Raw genomic sequence first — 22,360 nt, 5'->3', positions numbered from 1 at the left:
TCTGCTGACCACCTCCTACCCCTCCACCCTCCTCCCTACAACCCCACGAGCCAACCACAAGGCCAGGCAGGGAACCATAACCTGTCTGGTAATTTTGTGGTATGTCATAAAAATTAGCGCAGCCATAACTTACCCGCAATCTATTGTTGTTGTTGTGTGTGTGTGTGTGTGTGTGTGTGCTTGCTTGGGGTGGGGGGTGGGGGGAGGGCGGGCGGCCACAAACACCAGCTGACACTTAACTAGTTGGCTACATTATCACCCGGCATCAGTAGCGACGCCCACACGTTCTCTCACTAAATCTTGGGTTAAAATTTATCTCCCTAACACAAGTTTTTATCTGAGGAAGTTATCTACCTCCTCCTCCTTCCCCTAGCCCCCTTCCCCTCCTCCCCCTTCCCCTCCTCCCCCTTCCTCCCTTCCCCTCCTCCTCCTCCTTCCCCCCTCCTCCTCCTCCTCCTCTTGGTGACAGCATCACTCATCAGCCTTCAACTACATTGTTCAATTGGTGGTAGTAATTCCACCTCACACTGCCTCATTCCACTTCTCCACCTGACACTGCCTTGCTCTCCCTCCACCTCCACACTGCCTCATTCTACCCCTTCACCTCACACTGCCTCACTCCCTCTCCACCTCACACTGCCTCATTCCACTTCTCCACCTGACACTGCCTTATACTCCCTCCACCTCACACTGCCTCATTCTACCCCTCCACCTCACACTGCCTCACTCCACCTCTCCACCTGACACTTCCTTATACTCCCTCCACCTGACACTACCTCACTCTACCCCTCCACCCCAGATTCACCCCTCACCTCTATCTCCTCCTCCTTCCACCCTCCTCCTCGTCTCCTCTTCTTCTTCGTCGTCCTCCTCCTCTCCTCTCCTCTCTTTTTCTTCCTTTGTCTTCGAGCCTCTGCATCTCCCTTTTCCTTCCTCCGCCTCCTCCCTACCTCATCTTCTTCATACCTCCTCCTCCTCCCCACCTTCCCCTTCCCCCTTTGGCCTCCCGCCTCCTCCCTACCTCATCCTGCTTCCACCACCTCCTCCCCTCCTCCTCCTTCCCACCTTCCCTTCCCCCTTCCCTCCCCCTCCTTCACCACCTCATCCCTCTTCCTTACCCTTCCTTCCTCCCCCTCCTTCACCACCTCCTCGACTAACTCTTCACCTCTCGGAGTGGACTGGACAAATAGTGACTTTGGACCAACAAGACCTCTGGTTATAACATGAATTGGCTAAGTTAGGTTTGGTTACGTTACATTAGGATTAGGGTGGTTAATCTTTTGGTGAAATATACTGGATTAGGTTAGGGTAGGATGCTTTGACGTTAGGTTAGGTTAGGGTAGGATGCTTTGACGTTAGGTTAGGTTAGGGTAGGATGCTTTGACGTTAGGTTAGGTTAGGGTAGGATGCTTTGACGTTAGGTTAGGGTAGGATGCTTTGACGTTAGGTTAGGTTAGGGTAGGATGCTTTGACGTTAGGTTAGGGTAGGATGCTTTGACGTTAGGTTAGGTTAGGTTAGGTTAGGGTAGGATGCTTTGACGTTAGGTTAGGTTAGGGTAGGATGCTTTGACGTTAGGTTAGGTTAGGGTAGGATAAAGTAGAGTTTATTTTAAGTTTGATGAGGTTAGGTTTGGTTTAGTTTGGTTAGCTTAGATTTGGTTTAGTTTGGTTAGGTTAGATTTGGTTTAGTTTGGTTAGCTTACATTTGGTTTAGTTTGGTTAGCTTACATTTGGTTTAGTTTGGTTAGCTTAGGTTTTGGTTACTTAAGCTACCTAAGGTTTGGTTTGGTTAGCATTAATTTGGTTTAGATAGTTTAAGTTATCTTCCGGTCAAATAACCTGGGTGTCTAATCTTCAGGTGATCCGAATCTATGGTCTAACACCTTAGTAGACTCTTAATAGGCTTCAAGGGAGACGACTACGAGTGAAGAAAAGAAGCATTAAATGGTGTGTGTGTGTGTGTGTGTGTGTGTGTGTGTGTGTGTGTGTGTGTGTGTGTGTGTGTGTGCGCAGAGAGAAGGGCGGGTCAGCCTGCTTCTTGCATATCAAGTTTACAGATCAGGGTAGATGAAGCGAGATAACGACTTGCCCACACACACACACACATACACACACACACACACACACACACACACACACACACACACACACACACTTACTTATAACTCTCCCTGATGACTAGACAGGTGTGGAGGACAAGATGTGGTAGACAGGGTAGAATACAGTTGTGGTGGACAAGAGAGGTGGACAGGTATGGCGGACAGGTGTGATGAACAGATGTGGAGGACAGGTGTGGTAGACAGGGTAAAATACGGGCATGGAGGAAGGGTGAGATGAACAGGTGTGAAGGACAGGTGAGGTGGACAGGTGTGGCGGCCAGGTGTGGCAGACAGTTGGCAGTATTATATGAGGGGAAGAGGGGACAGTTCTCTCCCCCACCCCATACATGTTCCCTCCCCCACCCCATACATGTTCTCTCCCCACCCCATACAGTACATGTTCTCTCCCCCACCCCATACATGTTCTCTCCCCACCCCACATGTTCTCTCCCCCATACATGATCTCCCCACCCCATACATGTTCTCTCCCCCACCCCATACATGTTCTCTCCCCCACCCCATACATGTTCTCTCCCCACCCCAAACATGTTCTCTCCCCATCCCATATAAATATCATTACTTTCCAACACTTATAAAAACAATTAAGTAATATAAGTAGAGAGGGACGAAATTCACCATCCTTGATAAGTGATTAAGTAATTAAATCTGGTAAGAAAACATAATTATACTCTTACCATTAATTTAATCTCTTATTTTTTTTCTTTACTTACAAAATTAATCCCTTAAGTAGAAAGGTATGTACCCGCTGTCCCTTGATATGTGTCTGTAACACTTGAGGGTCTGGCCATTAGGTAGCGCTCAAGGTACAGTGCTAAGGTGGTAATGACGGCTGGTGTCGACCTGATTAAAACGGTGGCTGTATCATCGCCAACCCAGCAACGGAAAGTGTTGTGTTGGCTCACCTGGACGACCTAGTGAGGTGTGAGGGGTGTAAGGGTGGTGGGTGTAAGGGAGTGTGTGAGGTGTGACGGTGGTTGGTGTAAGGGAGAGTGTGACGTGTGACGGTGGTGGGTGTAAGGGAGTGTGTGACGTGTGACGGTGGTAAGGGTGACGGTGGTTGGTGTAAGGGAGTGTGTAAGGGTGGTGGGTGTAAGGGAGAGTGTGAGGGGTGTGAGAGAGACGGAGGGGGGTTGTAATCGTTAGGTTAGGTTAAGCTAATGTTAAGTTAAGTTACATTTGGGTGAAAGTATGACCAATAGTCTCTTTGAATTGTGTCATCATCTCAGTGTTGTATTCTGGTCTCCTGGTCCGAATTCACACACACACACACACACACACACACACACACACACACACACACACACACACACACACACACACGTCAGATAGAGAAAGTTAATTTTCTTTACTGACCCCGAATTATCACATCAAAACCGCGGATTTGGTTAACTTAAGATTAAACTGGTTAGATTATGTTAATTGAGAAGTAGATAGGAATAGGTTAAGTTTGGTTAGATTGGTTGGTTGGGTTAAGGTGTTAGATTTGGATAGATTAGATTAGATAAGGTTAGATTAAGTTAAGTTAGGTTTGGGTTAGATTGGTAAATGTTAGGTTAATTTGAGTGGATAATGTTGTTAGGTTAGGGTTAGATTGAATAAGGTTAGGTTAGGTTAGATTAAGTTGGCGTTGGGTTAAGTTAACCCACACCTGACCAAGAGTACTACTACTATGTCCCCAGCACTGTGCCACCATGTGTCCCCAGCACTAACTGTGTCACCATGTGTCCCCAGCACTAACTGTGTCACCATGTGTCCCCAGCACTAACTGTGTCACCATGTGTCCCCAACACTAACTGTGTCACCATGTGTCCCCAGCACTAACTGTGTCACCATGTGTCCCCAGCACTAACTGTGTCACCATGTGTCCCCAGCACTAACTGTGTCACCATGTGTCCCCAGCACTAACTGTGTCATGTGTCCCCAGCACTAACTGTGTCACCATGTGTCCCCAGCACTAACTGTGTCACCATGTGTCCCCAGCACTAACTGTGTCACCATGTGTCCCCAACACTAACTGTGTCACCATGTGTCCCCAGCACTAACTGTGTCACCATGTGTCCCCAGCACTAACTGTGTCACCATGTGTCCCCAGCACTAACTGTGTCACCATGTGTCCCCAACACTAACTGTGTCACCATGTGTCCCCCCAGCACGCTTCACCGTGGGCCAGAACGTGGCAGCGGCCTGGACCTACGAGAGGGATGAGGGGGACACGCCGGACTTCGCTACACAGGTGGAGGCGTGGTTCAACGAGGTCAATCAGTACGGCTTTCCCAAGGGCAGTGTGGACCCCTTCAGATTCAACAAGGCAACGGGTCACTACACACAGGTGAGACTCCACCCGGGTGACGCCTCTAATGACAAGGTTTACCTGTGTGTGTGTGTGTGTGTGTGTCAGTCAGGGAAGGTGTTGTCGAACAATCTAAGTGTAGGAGAATAATGTCAAAAATCCTTGTGAGACACACCTGTGATACAGTCCTTACACACCTGTGATACAGTCCTTACACACCTGTGATACAGTCCTTACACACCTGTGATACAGTCCTTACACACCTGTGATACAGTCCTTACACACCTGTGATACAGTCCTTACACACCTGTGATACAGTCCTTACACACCTGTGATACAGTCCTTACACACCTGTGATACAGTCCTTACACACCTGTGATACAGTCCTTACACACCTGTGATACAGTCCTTACACACCTGTGATACAGTCCTTACACACCTGTGATACAGTCCTCATACACTTGTGATACAGTCCTTACACCTGTGATACAGTCCTTACACACCTGTGATACAGTCCTTACACCTGTGATACAGTCCTTACACACCTGTGATACAGTCCTTACACACCTGTGATACAGTCCTTACACCTGTGATACAGTCCTTACACACCTGTGATACAGTCCTCACACACTTGTGATACAGTCCTTACACCTGTGATACAGTCCTTACACACCTGTGATACAGTCCTCATACACTTGTGATACAGTCCTTACACATCTGTGATACAGTCCCACACACCTGTGATACAGTCCTACACACCTGTGATACAGTCCCACATCAATTCCGTGATACAGTCCCTTACACACCTGTGATATAGTCCACACACCTGTGATAGCAGTCCTTACACCTGTGATAGTCCTTACACATCTGTGATACTGTCCTCACACACCTGTGATACAGTCCTACACCTGTGATACAGTCCTTACACACCTGTGATACCGTCCTTACACCTGTGATACAGTCCTTACACAATCTGTGATACTGTCCCCACACCTGTGATACAGTCCTTACACCTGTGATACCGTCCCACACACCTGCATACAGTCCCACACCTGTGATACAGTCCCACACACCTGTGATACTGTCCCACACCTGTGATACAGTCCTTACACCTGTGATACAGTCCCACACACCTGTGATACCGTCCTTACACACCTGTGATACAGTCCTTACACACCTGTGATACAGTCCTTACACACCTGTGATACAGTCCTTACACACCTGTGATACAGTCCTTACACACCTGTGATACAGTCCTTACACACCTGTGATACAGTCCTTACACACCTGTGATACAGTCCTTACACACCTGTGATACAGTCCTTACACACCTGTGATACAGTCCTTACACACCTGTGATACAGCCCTTACACACCTGTGATACAGTCCTTACACACCTGTGATACCGTCCTTACACCTGTGATACAGTCCTGGCTATCAACTGTGATACAGTCCTCATACACTTGTGATACAGTCCCACGTTCCGTATACAGTCCCACACACCTGTGATACAGTCCCACACACCTGTGACACAGTCCTTACACCTGTGATACAGTCCCTACACACCCAGGATAAGGTCCTCACACACCTGTGACAGTCCTTACACCTGTGATACAGTCACACACCTGTGATACAGTCCTTACACACCTGTGATACAGGTGATACAGTCCTTACACACCTGTGATACAGTCCTCACACACTTGTCAGTCCTTACACACTGTGATACAGTCCTTACACACCTGTGATACAGTCCTCATACACTTGTGATACGACCCCTTGCTTCTGCAATACAGTCTCCACACATTTGTGACACCCTCACCCCCCCCCCCACACACACACACCAAGCACACTGTGTGTGAAATGGCACAACACTTCATCTCTAATGGCAAGATAGCCGACATACTAAGATTGTATCCACTTTTTTGCACTAAGTAACTATATTAGTTCTCATGCACAGAACCAAATACACAATGTGCTTGAATACTTCTCACGCAAATGTGAATAACAAAGTGTGCGGCCAGACATACTGCCTCACACGCCTGTACTCACGCAGTTGTGAATAAGTTACCCTTTATGTATAGAACTGAACAAATAATGTATTTTAAATACTGTGTAACATTCAGTGCCATAATATCCTGACCACGGGGGTTAATTATTATGACCCTTTGTAAACTCTACTCTGTAATCCTTTTGCGCTACCGCTCACAGATGAGTATGGGGTGCACAATAAACTAGCCGCTGTAATCGGCAAAATCAAATCAATCACACACATCCTCACTCCCCGTCTCTCCCACATACATATTCTTACCCATTCTTCCACACCTACACACCCTCCCTCCCACACACCTGCCCTCACCCTCCCTCCCACATACCTACCCTCACCCTCCCTCCCACATATACCCTCACTCCCTCTTCCTCCCCCGCCCCCTTCCCCCGCCTCCCGGTGGTCAACACTCAATAACACCAAACCATTGCGTGGTGACAGGCCACATAGGCCCCGACCTTACTTAACCAGCAGGAGTAGTGGTCTAGTCCTAATGGGCTTCAGTCCAAATTATTAGGTTAAGTTAGGTTAAGCTGGGTTAGGTTAGGGTAGGTCAAGCTGGGTTTGGTTAGGGTAGATCAAGCTGGGTTTGGTTAGCGTAGGTATAGTTACGTTAAGTTGGGGTAGGTTAGGTTAAGATTGGTTAAGTTATTAGGCTAGATTTTTTTAATTTTGGTTAGGTTTAATTACATTTGGTTAAATTACGCTAGGTTAGGTTAAGTTAAATCAAAATAGATTAAGGTATGTCAGGTTAAGGTAGGTTAAATGAAATTCGGTTAGGTTAGGTTAACTGGGGATATTTTTGGACTGACTTCATTTCACCAGCAACTGTAGATACAATGGGCGGTTGTGTTACGTCAAACACCCAACAAACTGCTTATAATATGTCGTAATTTCTTAAGTGTAGGTAGAAAACATCACTCCTCCACGGGGAATTACAAGCGGTCATCTCTGCCTCCTCCTCAACTCCAACAGGTGTCGAGGACGAGGTGTGGAGACAATGTAATAAAAGTCCAAGGATATTTACTGCCACATTTCACAACCTAAGAAGCGGTGGTGTTTTTTTTTATTTCGACTATTTGTTGCTGATGCCTTTACGGAGTGAGGGCAGGTGAAGAGGGTAGTGAGCGTTAACAGCTGTGTGGTGTAGTGATGTAAACATGGTACTGTACTGCACTGATGTTATTCCTTGCTACCACGAACACACACTTCGTCGAGGGTGGGTGAGGAACGAGTAAGGGTGCACTGGGGTGGCGAAGCATAACCAGGGTGCACGGGGAGTGGCGGTGCATGATCAGGGTGGGCAGAGGATGGCGGGGCAGGACCAGGGAGGGCAGAGGATGGCGGGGCAGAACCAGGATGGCGGGGGGATGGCGGGGCATGACCATGGTGGTGTAGGGGGTGGCGGGGCACAACCAGAGTGGGCGCGGCGTGGTGGTGCTTGACCAGGGTGAGTGGGGGGTGGCAGTACATGATCAGAGTGGGCAAGGGGGTGGCGGGGTATGACCAGGGTGGGTGGGGTGTGGCAGGGCATGACCAGGGTGGGCGAGGACTGGCGGGGAAGGTCAATATTAATGACGGTGTGTGATGGTTCTCAGTTGGTCTTTGTATTGAGGTGTTTTCTTAGGTGAGAGAACCGCACCCATCCTCATCCTGCCTTCTTCACCTTCCCTCCGTCTCGCCCTCCATCACAGTCCCTTACCTTCTCTCACAATCTTTTACCTTGACCATTGCGTTAATGAATAAAAAAACTCTAACGTAACCAACCCATAGCACTCAACTTCCGCCTCTTCCTCTTGTTGACAACGGTGACACCCTTTAACGCTTGATTCATCTGTGGTAAAGTCAGCCGACGTGGTGACATGCCAGTCCAATCCTCGGCCACTGGTACTGCTGGTACACACACGGACGCTTAGGACAGTAAACCGATGGCTGCACACAAGACGCTAGGACAGGGCCACAACTCGTGTCCCAGAAGTGGCCAGATATTGTTAACTGAGGGACCCCCAGGAAGCTCATGGCCGAATAAGAAAGGGAGAAAAGATGGAATAGAGGGAAGGAAGGAGAGAGAGAAAATGGAAGAAAGGGAAGGAGGGAGGGAGAGAAAATAGAAGAAAGGGAAGGAGGGAGGAAGAGAAGATAGCATGAAAGGAAGGAAGGAAGGAGGAAGAGATGGAAACCTCTCAAGGAACTTTCATTATTACGCCCCCACCAAGGATAGCCACCCTAAGTCTCACTATACCCCGTTCTCACCACCCCGTGTCTCACCACCCCGTGTCTCACCACCCCGTGTCTCACCTCACCCCGTGTGTCTCACTACCCCGTGTTTCACCACCCCGTGTCTCACCACCCCGTGTCTCACCATGAGTCTCATCACCCCGTGTCTCACTACCCCGTGTTTCATCACCCTGTGTCCCATCACCCGAGTCTCACCACCCCGCGTCTCACCACCCCATCTCTCACCTCACCCCGGTCTCACCACCCCGTGTCTCACCACCCTGAGTCTCACTCACCCTGTGTCTCACCACCCCGTGTGTCTCACTACCCCTGTTTCTCACCACCCCGTGTCTCACCACCCTGAGTCTCATCACCCCGTGTCTCACTACCCCGTGTTTCATCACCCTGTGTCCCATCACCTGAGTCTCACCCACCCCGCGTCTCACCACCCCATCTCTCACCACCCCATCTCTCACCACCCCCGTCTCACCACCCCGCGTCTCACCACCCCGCGTCTCACCACCCCAAGTGTCTGCCACCCCTCTGCTACCCCGCGTCTCACTACCCCGCGTCTCGACTACCCCTCGCCACCCCGCGTCTCGCTACCCCGCGTCTCAATACCCCGTGTCTCACTACCCCGCGTCTCACCACCCCGCGTCTCACCACCCCGCGTCTCACCACCCGGTGTCTCACTACAAAATTTAGTTAAACTATAAAACAAATTAGGTGATAAATTTGTGGGTGATTCATATAGTGTACGTGTGTGTGTGTGTGTGTGCGCCTGTGTGTGTGCGTGCCTGTGTGTGTGTGTGCCTGTGTGTGCGTGTGCCTGTGTGTGCGTGTGCCTGTGTGTGTGTGTGTGTGAGAGAGAGGGTCAGTGTCGTGTGGCACTCGGCAGGTCGTCTGATTTTAGCTGTAGATTGAGGTTGGAATTTCTCCAGGGACAGCCAGTTTTTCCCGGTGGCTTCAATGATAATACCGCTGCTCTCTCTCTCTCTTGATCACTGCTCTCAAGGCCACCAATTCATTATACCACGTAACTATTCCTTAAGGATTTTCAAGAAGACGAAATATATCAAAATGGCCGTTTGATACTTTTATCTTACCATTTGGTGATGAATCTTAATAACTATTAGAGTCACAACCTGTATCTGTCATCCTATAGGTATCACTACACAGGTGCCTCATTACTCTAGTGTACCTTTGTCACCTTTGTCAGAATTTCAAGTATGTTTATTTTGTAGTGATGCTGTAGTGTGTTCCTAAGTTATGGTTATATATTTGTTGATGTCTAGGTTAAATTACTCTATGTATGTATTTTACTGTAACCACTGTACCTGTATTATATGAGTTCAAATGTATAATTGTACAGGTATTTCTGAACAAAGTTATTAATTTGTATTATTTTTTTTCTTCTCTAGGTAAAGCCATGACGCTGGTCCACCCCCTCCCCTCCCCTCGCCATTACCCTCGCCAATGATGACCCGGCAGGCACCTCTCTCTCTCTCTCATTCCCATATCCTTTTCCCTCACTCACTCCCCTTCTCGTCCTTTTCTCTCATTCCGTCACTCAAACTCTCTCTCTCTCTCCAACCTCCTCCTTGAGTCACTTCCTCGGGGCCTGCCGGAACTCATCTCCACCTCGAGTCAGCCTTCCTCACCCTCGATCTTCAAGTTGTTCCTCATCAATTTTTTAACATACTTGAATACTTTCCTCTGTAGTTTTTAATATATATGATAATTAAGGTCAATAGTAGAGGTTATGAGACCGACTCTTGGTTATTGGTAAGTGTGTGTGTGTGTGTGTGTGTGTGTGTGTGTGTGTGTGGTTAATGTAAGTTTCCTCTTCATCAGTAATCATTGCTTTCTTTGGTTGAGGCCAGAATGTCTACAGCCTTCCTTCATACTCTCGCTTATTCTCCCTTTTTCATCACCTTGAGTACGATGTCAACCCCCTGAGTACAATGACTTAACCCATTAAAACGATATCCCATCCTCTTGAGTACAATGATGTTATACTCAGTGGATTAATTCATTTTTACTCACGAGGTTGACATCGTACTCAAAAGGTTAAGTTATTATACTCAATGGACTAATTCATTATACTCGGCGGATAAAGTCATCATATTCCGGGATTAATTCTCCGCTCTTGAAAACCAACTATTCAATATGTCTCATCTTTCACACACTTAGGTATGTCTCAGATCATACACACCTCAGCCTCCTCCCTCCCCAGAAGACATTAATCACTTCAGCCAAAGAGTCAAACTTCGCCATATTTCCTTATAAACACACGTAATGTTGGGTGTGTTGTGTATGTTTACTGTATGTGTTAATATATAATCATGAAGGTCCTTGTGTATGTTCTGGTTGTATGGAGAGTTCATCCATACGTGCTACCCTGTCCTTCCAAACCTGTCCCTCTATCTTCATTTACATCTTCAAGTCATGTCCTTAAAATTGGGACATCACCCATCACTATTACCACTACTACCACTACTACTACCACCACCACCACCACCTCCATCACCACTAACACCTTCACCCCTAACATCACTATTACCATCACCACCACCGTCGTCACCACCACCACCATCACCACCACCACCACTACAGCCTCACCCTGGTCCTGCACCACCACATCCTTACTTGTACCCTGTCGACCTGCCCTCGTCCTTCCTCCCCTGTCAGTCTCCTTCATGACACTGTCTCCTAAAGTCTCCTACAGCATGCGTTATTATCTCTCTCCTTATTCGTTAACTGTGAATAATCTTCGAGAAAACAATACTATTATGTAATCTGCTCCCATCAAACTCACAACAACATATTGGTAATGATAACAAAAAGTCTTCCTTAAGATACTTCAATTTCTTGGTAGAGCCCAGCCCTCGACTCTGTATAGTCTTAAGATGATACACAGTGTTAACAGCAGCAGTGAGAGACTACTCTACTGGTGCTGCTTCATCACAAGTGTCCTCACCATAACCTAGTGTGTCCCCACCGCCCCTCACCCCACTTCACCTCACCACCCATACCTGCCCGACCCCCCCCCCCCCCCCACTCACCCCTCTCCTTACTGTGAATCTCGTTGACAGACACAGCAGGTATTGTCTGTCTGTATTAATTTATCTTGTCATTTACACGCCAGCTTACACGTCAACTTCATCTACTTGGTTTAGTGTTTACCTGATTTCACTTTATATCAAATGATTCAACTTTACTGGCAGCATCAAAATTGTACTCAGGTATGACTACCATTATCTGATGACCATGATGGTGATGGTCAGCTGGCGTGTGTTAGCTTCACGTACTGGCTTCAGTCTCACTGGCCTGCGTCAGTAGTAAATGCTGAAAACAATATCCCCGGGCTCACTTCATCACGGCTCGGAGACATAAAATGGCTCAGAGATGCGACACCCAGTCACCCGGCGTAGCATCGGTCGAGAGGCGCGGCAGGTGTAGCAATACACAGGTGTCATTAACATGTGTAGTCTCCCTGTGTCCTCCATAGTGGGTAGCTCTTGCGCCACCACCTGTGTTCCCTACACGAGCAGGTGTGAGGCAACACATGTGGTGAATGTCAGGAGGTGCCCGGGGTAAGTAAAGTGTAAGTAACAACACAATAAGACCTACCGTGACCTACACTATGTGACCAGACCATGCCACATCCTCCTACATGCTACTGTCCCAGGCCTGAGAACACGGTATAAGCCAGACAACCTAACAGTATATATGGACGACTATATGACACTTCCGGGCTCCACGACGTTCTTCCAACTAGACAGCGGAACTCTAGACACAAACATAAAGTCTCAGATCCGACAAGGTCATTCCACAGTGGGAAAATCCAGCAACAGGCTAGACGAGGTCATCCTCTTCCCAGTGTTGACAGCTACATGCCGGGCGAGCAGACGTCATACAACAGTCTCGACTCCTACGACAAATTTTGCCGCCCACATCACACACATCTAGTAATCACTCTCGGATCTTTTCTGTTCTTCAGATGAACTGACCAGAACTTGAGAGGTCTTGCTGGTCTTATACAGGGGTCGAGTATGTGTTCTGTGACCTCAACGCTCATGTTACCCCAAGACACTTTTCCCTCAGTTACTGCCAATATACAGCTTTTGTTCGTTGTGTCGTTTAGTCCGACTCTCTCTCACTGTTACAGCACGGACTCTGAGGACTACGTGACACTGCTTGGACCTTTCTTGTGACTATGTCTTTCCAATGTTTTGTTTATTACTGTTTTTCTGAACTATTTCTTGAAGATTTATGGAAACCCCAGTCCACTTTCTATTTGTATAATAAGACCATAAGATTTGTCTAGATTTAGAGATGATTATGATATGTGTAACACAGTACAGCTAAGTGTTAAAAGTTATTTAGTTAATAGGCAAAGATGTTTTGTAGTACCCATAGGTAACAGAGAGTGTGTTAACTTTTATCAATATACTGTTCAATACAAGGTGTCCTCGCCTATACTATTTCTCAAACTATATTCTAAATTGTAAGGATGTTTCCCAAGTAGTCCTGTAGTTCGCTTGAGTGAGTTGTAATAGACGCCTTCAGTCAGTGTGTGAGCGTCATGTTGTAGAGACAGTGTTTATTTTTGTTAGTGGGGTGTAGTGTTGACCGACACACACACACACTTACTATAACATCCCATCAATGCCCGTCTAACCTGCTCTCTCTCATCTTCTTCTACTGACAACTTCTGCTACTGGTGCACCTACCGGTACTGGTACACTTCCTGGTACTGGTGTCGTCTCTGCTACTGGTGCACCTACCGGTACTGGTACACTTCCTGGTACTGGTGTCTCTGCTACTGGTGCACTTACCGGTACTGGTGACGTCCCTGGAACTGGTACACTTGGCGGTACTGATTATGGTGCCGCCTCTGCTACTGGTACACTTCCTGGTACTGGTGACATCCCTGGAACTGGTACACTTGGCGGTACTGGTACTGGCGACGTCCCTGGAACTGGTGCGCGTGGTTGATGGTGCTGGTGACGACGACGACGGCGACAACAACGAAGATGGTGTGGGCAGAGACATACCTGGTCGGGTGTGGCTACGCCTACTACAAGGACCCTGCCCTGGGCTACACCAAGATCTACGTGTGTAACTACGCCCCCGGGTGAGTGTGTCCTCCCTCCTCCCCTCCCTTATCAAACACCATCAACAATCCTTGTGACTGAAGATAAAAGATTACACGTAGTTGATTGACTTTACCTAAAACACAAAAAAACAATGCACCAAAATCACCTCAAAGTTACACTGACACTCAAATTAGATGCCGAACGTTCATTCCCCTTAAAAAGACAAAATTTTATATACAACATAAGACTCCTTGGAAATAATCTCCACCTCAATTAGATGTCCTAACTGATCCTAAGTGATCTAGTTAAGGTAGTATTAGAGTAATATTTAGATGTATTTTTATTAATATTCTACTTTTGTGTTTTAGTTTTAGTTGTCGAGTTCATTATCCCATCATCAGTTTGGTAAGAACGGTGCAGCCTAATCTAAAGGGCACCTGATAGTGTTCTTACCTCAGTATAGCCAAAAGACACTTTGTAAAACTAAAGTTACCCAATGAATATAATGTCTTGACTCAATATGGCGGAAGGATATATTGATTTTTAACTTACCAGAAAAGAAAATTTTTGACATGATAAACCCGAAAAGAGACAATTTTTTTTACTTAATATACCCGAAGAGAGATAATTTTTTACATGATTTATCCGAAGAGACATAATTTCTAACATGATATACCCAAAGAGATATAATTTTTGAAACAATATCCTACCTGAATATTTCAACAGAGGCAACGTGATAGGAGGCTCCCTGTACAAGCTCGGGTTCCCTGGCCAACAGTATTGTGTCAACGACGGGCTCCACCCCTCAACTGCCTACCAGGGCCTTTGTGGTGAGTCTCTCTCTCTCTCTCTCTCTCTCTCTCTCACACTATTGTAATATTTGTACATGAAACAATATTCGCTTTTTGAGTACAGGTAAGAGAGATAATCACAGGTATTTCAGGTCTCACCATCAACACACTCACTCAAGTCTAATATATGAACTTTTATTTCAAGATAAAGTAACTTTGTGTACTCCAGTCTTTTCCTATTTATAACACTGGTATATATTTATTTGGTCCAAAGTGCTTATAGATTATCGGTCAGAGTGATGCACAAATACCCTAATCCAGAACCTAACCTAACCCTAGCTAACCTAACCTAACCTAACCAAATTTAACTTCACCTATCTATCTACCTTAACCTAACCAAATCTAAACTAACTTCACCTATCTATCTACTCTAACCTAACCAAATTTACCTAATCTATCTCTACGTATATACCCTAACCTAACCTAACCAAACCTGACCTTAACCTAACCTCTCTCCACTTAACTAATTCTGTCATTTTGCGCCTGGGAATTAATTACTGTGCCACATTAGGAAGTCTTCAGGGAATAAAAGTTTTCTTCACAAGACAGTTTATGAACACACTTAGAGTTTTAAATCAAATGCCATGACTTTGAGGTCAGTATTTTTATTAACTCAAGGATCAACACTAATTAGGTTTGTGTACGGTGAACTATTGATGTAACACTCAGGAGTATTGTGTTTTAATATTTTGGCTTACTGTATATTTATCAGTCGAGTGAAAATTAACAGTGTACAGTAACAGCCGAAATTCCTTGAACACTTGACAATATCTCTCCCCTTCTCGTTCATGAGTCATACGTGTGATTGGTTGTAACTAGTGAATGTTACTTTTCATATGTACTTTATGTTACAGCATGACAATAAGTATACGAAAAATATGATAAAACATGTAAAAATCTCAGAACCCCCCCCCCCTCCTCCCCCCCAAAGCCATCCTCCCCTACCTACATAACCCTCAAGTAGGTGATATTGTCAGAAGGGTCCAGGGAGTTTTGTCTACACCTGTTCATTGAGATATGGAGCATAGTGTGATGACTGATGGTAGCCTAGTGTGATGGTTGTTAACATCAGCATGACAAGGGGTATCAGAGATGAGTGTTGGATAGTATGAAGCAGGTATGGGTAAGATGAGGGATGCCCAGTATGAGGTATAGGATGAGTAAATGTGGTGGTGAGGGGTGATCAGTGATGGGGTAGTATGAGGCAGGAAGAAGTGAGTAATATTATGAGGGAGGATCAGTATGAGGAGACATGTGTAAAGTAGTACTGTATAATGTTTATCACTCCGGCAGATAAGGACGCGGTGAGCCTGCCTGGGCCGTGCGGCAAGGGCTACCATCACCCACCAGCCTCCAACAGCATATCATCAGGTGGCCATCACCCCATGATGACGCCCCATCAATCCCCCCACCACATGATGATGCCCCATCCCGCCCCCCACCACCCCATGTCTGCCCATGGACCCCCACACGACTTCATGGACCACGACGATCACGACCTTATGAGACCCTCCGAGTTCCTCATGAAGGGAATTCAGGAACCTTTCAAGGGGCTCATGAAAATTCTCAACCCGTGGAACATACTGAATCGCTTTACAGGATAGAGACCGCCATATTTTCCACTACACACCGTGCCCACCGCCCTGGCGTCCACTGCTGTTTGAGCTCCTTCCTGGGAGCTCACAAACTCAAATTATTCTCGTCGTTTCGTTACCAATATTTTGTACTTATATCTGTAAGAGTCGTGATTGTAGTGTCTTAGTCATGATGTGTGTGTGTGTGTAAGCGTGGCTTGAAGTGTCAATTGAATTTTGCCGAGTGATTAAAGCATTCAAAGTACAACTGTTAAGAAGTGCAGTGCTGCGGTGCAGCAAACTGCCTGTGTGGTAGTCTGTGTGAAGGCCACTCCTTGTTACCCTACAAGAAGACAACTACACGTAAGAAACTCATGAAAGCAAATATCATATATTACGAGACTCAGGTAGCACTCGAGAAACATATACAAGTGGAAGACATGCATTTAAAACAATTCATATATCATATTACTATTATGGGTGGCTTGATGAAGTTTTGGCAGTGGCTTTTTAATAGTTTACCTGAGTGTTGGTTAAGTGTTAATATATGTATGAGGAGGAACTGGGGGGATACTTTGTAACTTGTCTTCTAGGAAGACTTAATCTCCTCATAACTTATAGTCGGGTAAATCTGTGGTGAATCTTAGCCAGAAAACACGTATTGTGATTTATTCTTCAATAGATCATTGATGAGTGTTAAATCAATTTAACGTAAACAAGCAGACTGACTTTGGGTCCTAGAGTGTTCCAGGCTCGTCTGACATATTTTGTGATACTCATGTGTTCGAGGCAAGACAGATGCACCGCACAGTCACGATGGTTATGTTCTAATGTATAACTTGTCAAGATGGGCCAGGAAATAAAATTTCATGGCTTTGCCACAGATGTAATGTACAATATCCATGCAGTTTGGATAAAGTACTGTATGGTGGGTGATGTACTTGTGCCGGTTAGGGATGGTTCACCGCCTCAAGGTTGTCTGAGAATCACACGAATACTACTGTACATATTCGTCAGCTGATTGCACTGTAAATATTCGTCAGCTAATTGCACTGTAAATGTGCTTGGGGTGGCTCAGAATATTATTATATTAATGTACTATGTTTGTCTGTGCATCATGTTGTTAGTTTGATGCAGTTATATACTGTGTGTAAAGTATAAATGTAGACTGTTGTTTGCGGAACAAGATTCACAATCAGTCATCACAATAGTTTTCATGAAATTTTATACTAAACGTTAGCTGTCATGCCAAGGAATAATCTTCCCTTACACGCTTTCCCTCCTAAAATTGTCTACTGTACTTATATGTGGGTTTACATTTTACCACACTCTAAAATGCTTTTATGAAACGTAAATAAACTGCCAGGGTTCTTAAATATGTACTTTTGTATGTTGCTTCAGCACAATGTACTGTATAGTACTGTTAAGTTCTTTTGCGTCTGCTAGCAGTAAACAAAAATGTTTTCTTGGTTATGTTGAGAGGAGCCATATTTAAAAAGTATTATATTTAATTAGTATACAATAAAGTTTATTTAACTTGACCTTAGAGGTCACTTCGGCAGATATTTTCTGGATAAAAATATTTTCATTTTTAACTCCTGGAGATAATCTAAAGGTGATGTGGCCTCCCTTGACAAATAATACCTGTTATAAGCAAAAGATTAAACATGATTTTTACTGATGTCTTAAAACATTCTTACCTCTTATAGCAAATATTTATGTGTAGTCGCTCTGTAAACATTAGAATAAATTGCGTCAATGGGCAGGTCACCCTGCAGTCTTCCCGGGTCACTATGAGGCTGACCCCCAGGCTAACGGGCCACATTACGATTATTCCAATGGCATTACAAAAATATGAGAAACAATTATGTCGCGAGTATTATCTCTTGATCTTTGTAAGGAATACCCAAATGTATAGTTCATATTACTGTAGTTAACTTCATAACCATTTTCATCCCAAAACAAAAAACCTATAAAAAGTGTAGTTTGATGAGTGTATCTTGTATGTGTTTGACAGTGTGGCGACCTGGAGAGCTACGAGGAGGTCCTCAAAAGACACACAAACAGAAGAGGCTATTTATTGTATTTATAGATACAAGCTTTATATTGTAAGTGATCAACTTTATAAATCAATACAACATATCACTTTACTTTACTTATCCTTTCTTCTTCAACATATTCAGGTGTGTTTCTTTCTTTATGTATTCTTTAGATTGTAAACATTAATCCATCCCACAGTTGCGTGTATATAATGGAAGATCAAGATTCAAAACAGCTTGTGAACGTATGCCTAACGTACAGCCAGGTTGAAGAATTGTGAATCACTGTTATCTAGTTACTGTTATCTTGTCCTTATTGTTATCTCGTTACTGTTGTTATCTAATTACTGTTGTTATCTAGTCACTGTTGTCATCTTGGCTTTGATGTTATCCAGTCACTGTTATCTTGTCATTGCTTGGCATTTTTATCTATATACTGTTGTTATGTAGTCACTTGTTATCCATTCATTGTTGTTACTTAGTTACTGTTGTTATCTTGGCATTGTTGTTATCCAGTCACTTGTTATCTTGCCGTTGTTATCCATTTACTGTTATTATCTTGGCATTGTTTTTATATAGTTACTGTTATTTGGTCATTGTTATCTAGTTACTGTTGTTATACTGACATTGTTTTATCTATAGTCACTTGTTATTTACTTACTGTTGTTAACTAGTCCTGTTATCTAGTTACTGTTGTTCACTAGTCACAGTTGTTATCTAGTTTAATATTATCTAGTCACTAGTTATCTAGTCACAACAATCTGTGTAGCTGGTGATCAGGAAATTTGTTAAAGACATTAACTGATGTACCATTTTCTCTCTCTTTTTTTATTAGTTTCATATTATGTATGATGGCATCAGGTGGGACAGCCTCAAACACAGTGGCTTTCAGGTCAGTCGGATCGGATCAAACGTTGGCGTTAAAATAGCTTCGGGAATTTATAAATTAATTCCCTAGTCAGGACAGTAAATAATTCATTAAAACACTACCCCCCCCCCCCTCCCGGTCTGACAAAACAACGAAAAGAGCATTGGGGAAGAATCACTCGTTATGATAGAAGTTAAAAACTCTAAGAACATCTTCAAGCCGGTATGTGGACACCAGACAGTATTAAGTACAGCCACACTACACGAGTCAGAAAACTCCTAAACAAATTTCAAAGAAATTATTCGTGGGTCTCATAAACATGGCTGCAGATTAGGGACATTGTGAGTACAGTACACTGTATATTAAACCTTCAATACACAGGAAGGCAGTGTAAAGAAACTAAATCTAATACCAAACTCTAGTACAGATGCAACAGCTTTAGCTGAAAGTCAACGACCATATAAGTAGCTTACATAACTCTGATAATTATGTCCAATGCACAGTTAGAAAGAAGAAGCAAATGAACGGCACAAAAACGACAGGGATGTTTCCATTCTCAATTATTCTTCTACAATATACAGGAAGCTATGTGCGCACTCCTTTCTCCTTGTACTCCGGATGTACCGCAAATTCCAAATTACCCAACTGATGTGTACTGAAGATAACATTGACTCCCCGAGAGTCAGTCAGACGAGATTAAGAATAACAACTCCTGACATAATGAAATGTCAGAACACTTATAGAGACTACCTGAAGATAACAATTCCGCTAAATTAAGTGACTAAACTGGGGATTAAACAAAATAATCCTGCACGTCCCCTCGGGTTTACAGTAGAGGATGAGAAAACAGGTGACATTTATTCCTCTGGCATAAAACCCAAGCAAGGAGACAGAACCAAGCCTTCCAGGACACTCATAGTCCAGATCACACGGTAGTGCAAAGGGAAATGCACGAAAAAATCCTGGCACTCTTGAAGCAGAAGGTAGGGATTCTCGCCCCACATGATGCCGCCTACACCAAGGAAGAAATAGTATAAGTATAGTATAGTCCTTGGCCTACACGAGAACAACGAGCTCTCGTTGTCCCGGCCGAGAATTTGCTGACGGAGGCCAACAAGGAAGGCCGCCTAGAATTTGGGTTGCGATACAGTGTGCCGTTTGATTTCTGTAAGAGGGGCAAGGCAGTACTGGAGGACAAAAAATACTAGGTTTGAAGATAAATACATCCAACAACGAGCAGATAGTGGAAGAGTCATTACGTCATTTGGGGCGGGATGTGGGCGTATAGACAGGCAAGGAGAGCTGATAGAAATAGACGGCCGATTAACGGGTGCACATAATGTTAAAATACTAGAGATAGTGCTGCCAACCACTGCTCATGCCATGGCCATTCCTGTGATTAAAATAGTTATTTTGGTTCAGGACAGATGCCCTATTAACACCATCAATGTTGTCAATGATTGATTTCGTGTCCACCCAGATATTGGGGTGTTTGACTGACCGACAAAAGGATTTGATTTGAATCCCATTAAAAAATCTTTGAGTCATATTGTGCAGGAAAAGGAAAGTGGGTGTTAGTAACCGATAAGCAAATGAACAAACAGCACGGAAGGTGTGGGAGAGAGCTCGATGGCGGCGCCCTGAAGTCTTTGTGAACCTGTTCTAATCAATGCCGAGGAGGGTAAACGCTGTGATTGATGTTGGTGAGGGTGGATATCCTATTAATAGAGTGCAAATAAAGTGTCACCTGTCTGAATTGTGTCAGTGGTTTCTATGACATATAAATGGCAATATAAGTACAGTATACAGCTTGCACAGTCTAATTACGCAATAAAGTGACATTACAATTACTGTTGTAGACACTTTGTTCACCAGTCAGATACCTTAAGAAATGAGCTGATTCCCTGTTTGAAGACTGCCCCCCCCCCTCCCCCGCGAGATATGCGAGAGACAGTCAGTTAGTTGATTGAAAACGTCCAAAAGAAGGGCCCCGGACTGGTGTCTGCAGTACGGCACTTCATGTACCCAGGTTCGTTCAGATATCTAGACGGTCCATCCCTCGTAACGATCTTCAGGAGTGAAGTGCTTCCCCATCTGGAGTACTGTCACCCCATCTGGTCCCCGATATATGCTAAGGACTGTCAGTTGGTTGAAAATGTTCAAAGGAGGGCCACTAGACTGGTGCCTGCACTTCGGCACTTCAGCTACCCTGAGAGAGTGGAGCGCTTGAACTTGCCTAGCTTATACTACAGACGGGCAAGGGGGGACCTAGTTGAGGTGTATAAGCACCTCAGGGGGCACTACTCAGTTGAGTGTCGTTACTTGGAACTGGCGGACGCTCGCCCCACAAGGGGTCACAGCTCAAGATTGAAGAAGCCGCAAGTCCAGAAAACCGTGAGGGCAAACTTTTTCGGAGTGAGGGTTGTAAACTCTTGGAACAATCTACCAGAGAGTGTTGTGACGGCACCGAGTGTGAGCTCTTTCAAGACAAGGCTTGACCAACACTGGAGCAGGTTCAGGTACATTCAGGAGCCGGTGCATGCCCAGTATTTGCCAACAGTGCGTGACAGAGACGTGACCGATCGCCCGGGCGGCAAGCGAGCCGATCTTTTGATGAAGAAGATAAAGAAAAAGTAATCAGAGACGTGACCGATCGCCCAAGCGGCTAACAAGCCGATCAGTGGCGAAGAGGATAAAAGTAAAAGTATATATTTTTTCTAGGCATTTCTTTTTATGAAGCGCGCTATTAGCGTCGGTTAGACCCCGGCATGCGGCGCTAGAGAGCCCAATCCTTCCGTGGATGGCTCCCAGTTGAATTAAAAACATCCTGCCTTGGACATCTTGCTAATAGGCAGCTACCATTCCTCAGTAGCTGCGGATAGAAGTCACAACACACACCATGCCTGAGATACGATGAGAGAGCATCAGAAAGTCGAAACTCATATAAATTATCACATACTTCTGGCAAGGAAGACGCATGGCATCGGCACTAACGATGTCTAAGTTATGTCTATATTTTTTGGAGAAACTAGTAGAAAAAGTACTGAAAATTATAACAAAATTAAAGATATAGGGCTCCGAATAGAGGTAAAAGACTAGCAGTTATGTTATGATATTTTCGGTGTTTAGTATGTGATAGAGGTAGTGTTTAGGAAAGCTTAGGCAAGGTTTTCAAAGGTTTGTTGATGTTACTAAAAAAAGAATGGAAAACTACATCAGATTAATGTGTTTTTATTAAAAGAAATTGTAGTTCAT

At 44.9% G+C, this 22,360-nt stretch overlaps 1 protein-coding gene across 1 annotated transcript in view; it reads left to right on the top strand.

The window, feature by feature from the left end:
• The window catches only part of LOC121877277 (venom allergen 5.01-like), a 115,526-nt gene extending 97,186 nt beyond the window's left edge, over window positions 1-18,340 (top strand). The window contains exons 6-9 of the mRNA XM_042382955.1: window positions 4,271-4,449; window positions 13,711-13,811; window positions 14,500-14,603; window positions 15,918-18,340. Of these exons, the coding sequence (XP_042238889.1) occupies window positions 4,271-4,449; window positions 13,711-13,811; window positions 14,500-14,603; window positions 15,918-16,228 (695 nt within the window). The 3' untranslated portion in view covers window positions 16,229-18,340. The remainder of the gene's footprint in view (window positions 1-4,270; window positions 4,450-13,710; window positions 13,812-14,499; window positions 14,604-15,917) is intronic.
• The last annotated feature ends 4,020 nt before the right edge of the window (window positions 18,341-22,360 follow it).

Source organism: Homarus americanus, unplaced genomic scaffold, assembly GCF_018991925.1.
Source record: "Homarus americanus isolate GMGI-L3 unplaced genomic scaffold, GMGI_Hamer_2.0 scaffold367, whole genome shotgun sequence".
In the NCBI taxonomy this organism is placed as follows: domain Eukaryota; kingdom Metazoa; phylum Arthropoda; class Malacostraca; order Decapoda; family Nephropidae; genus Homarus; species Homarus americanus.
Note: the sequence above shows the minus strand (reverse complement) of the source record. Positions and strands in the feature narration are given on the sequence as shown.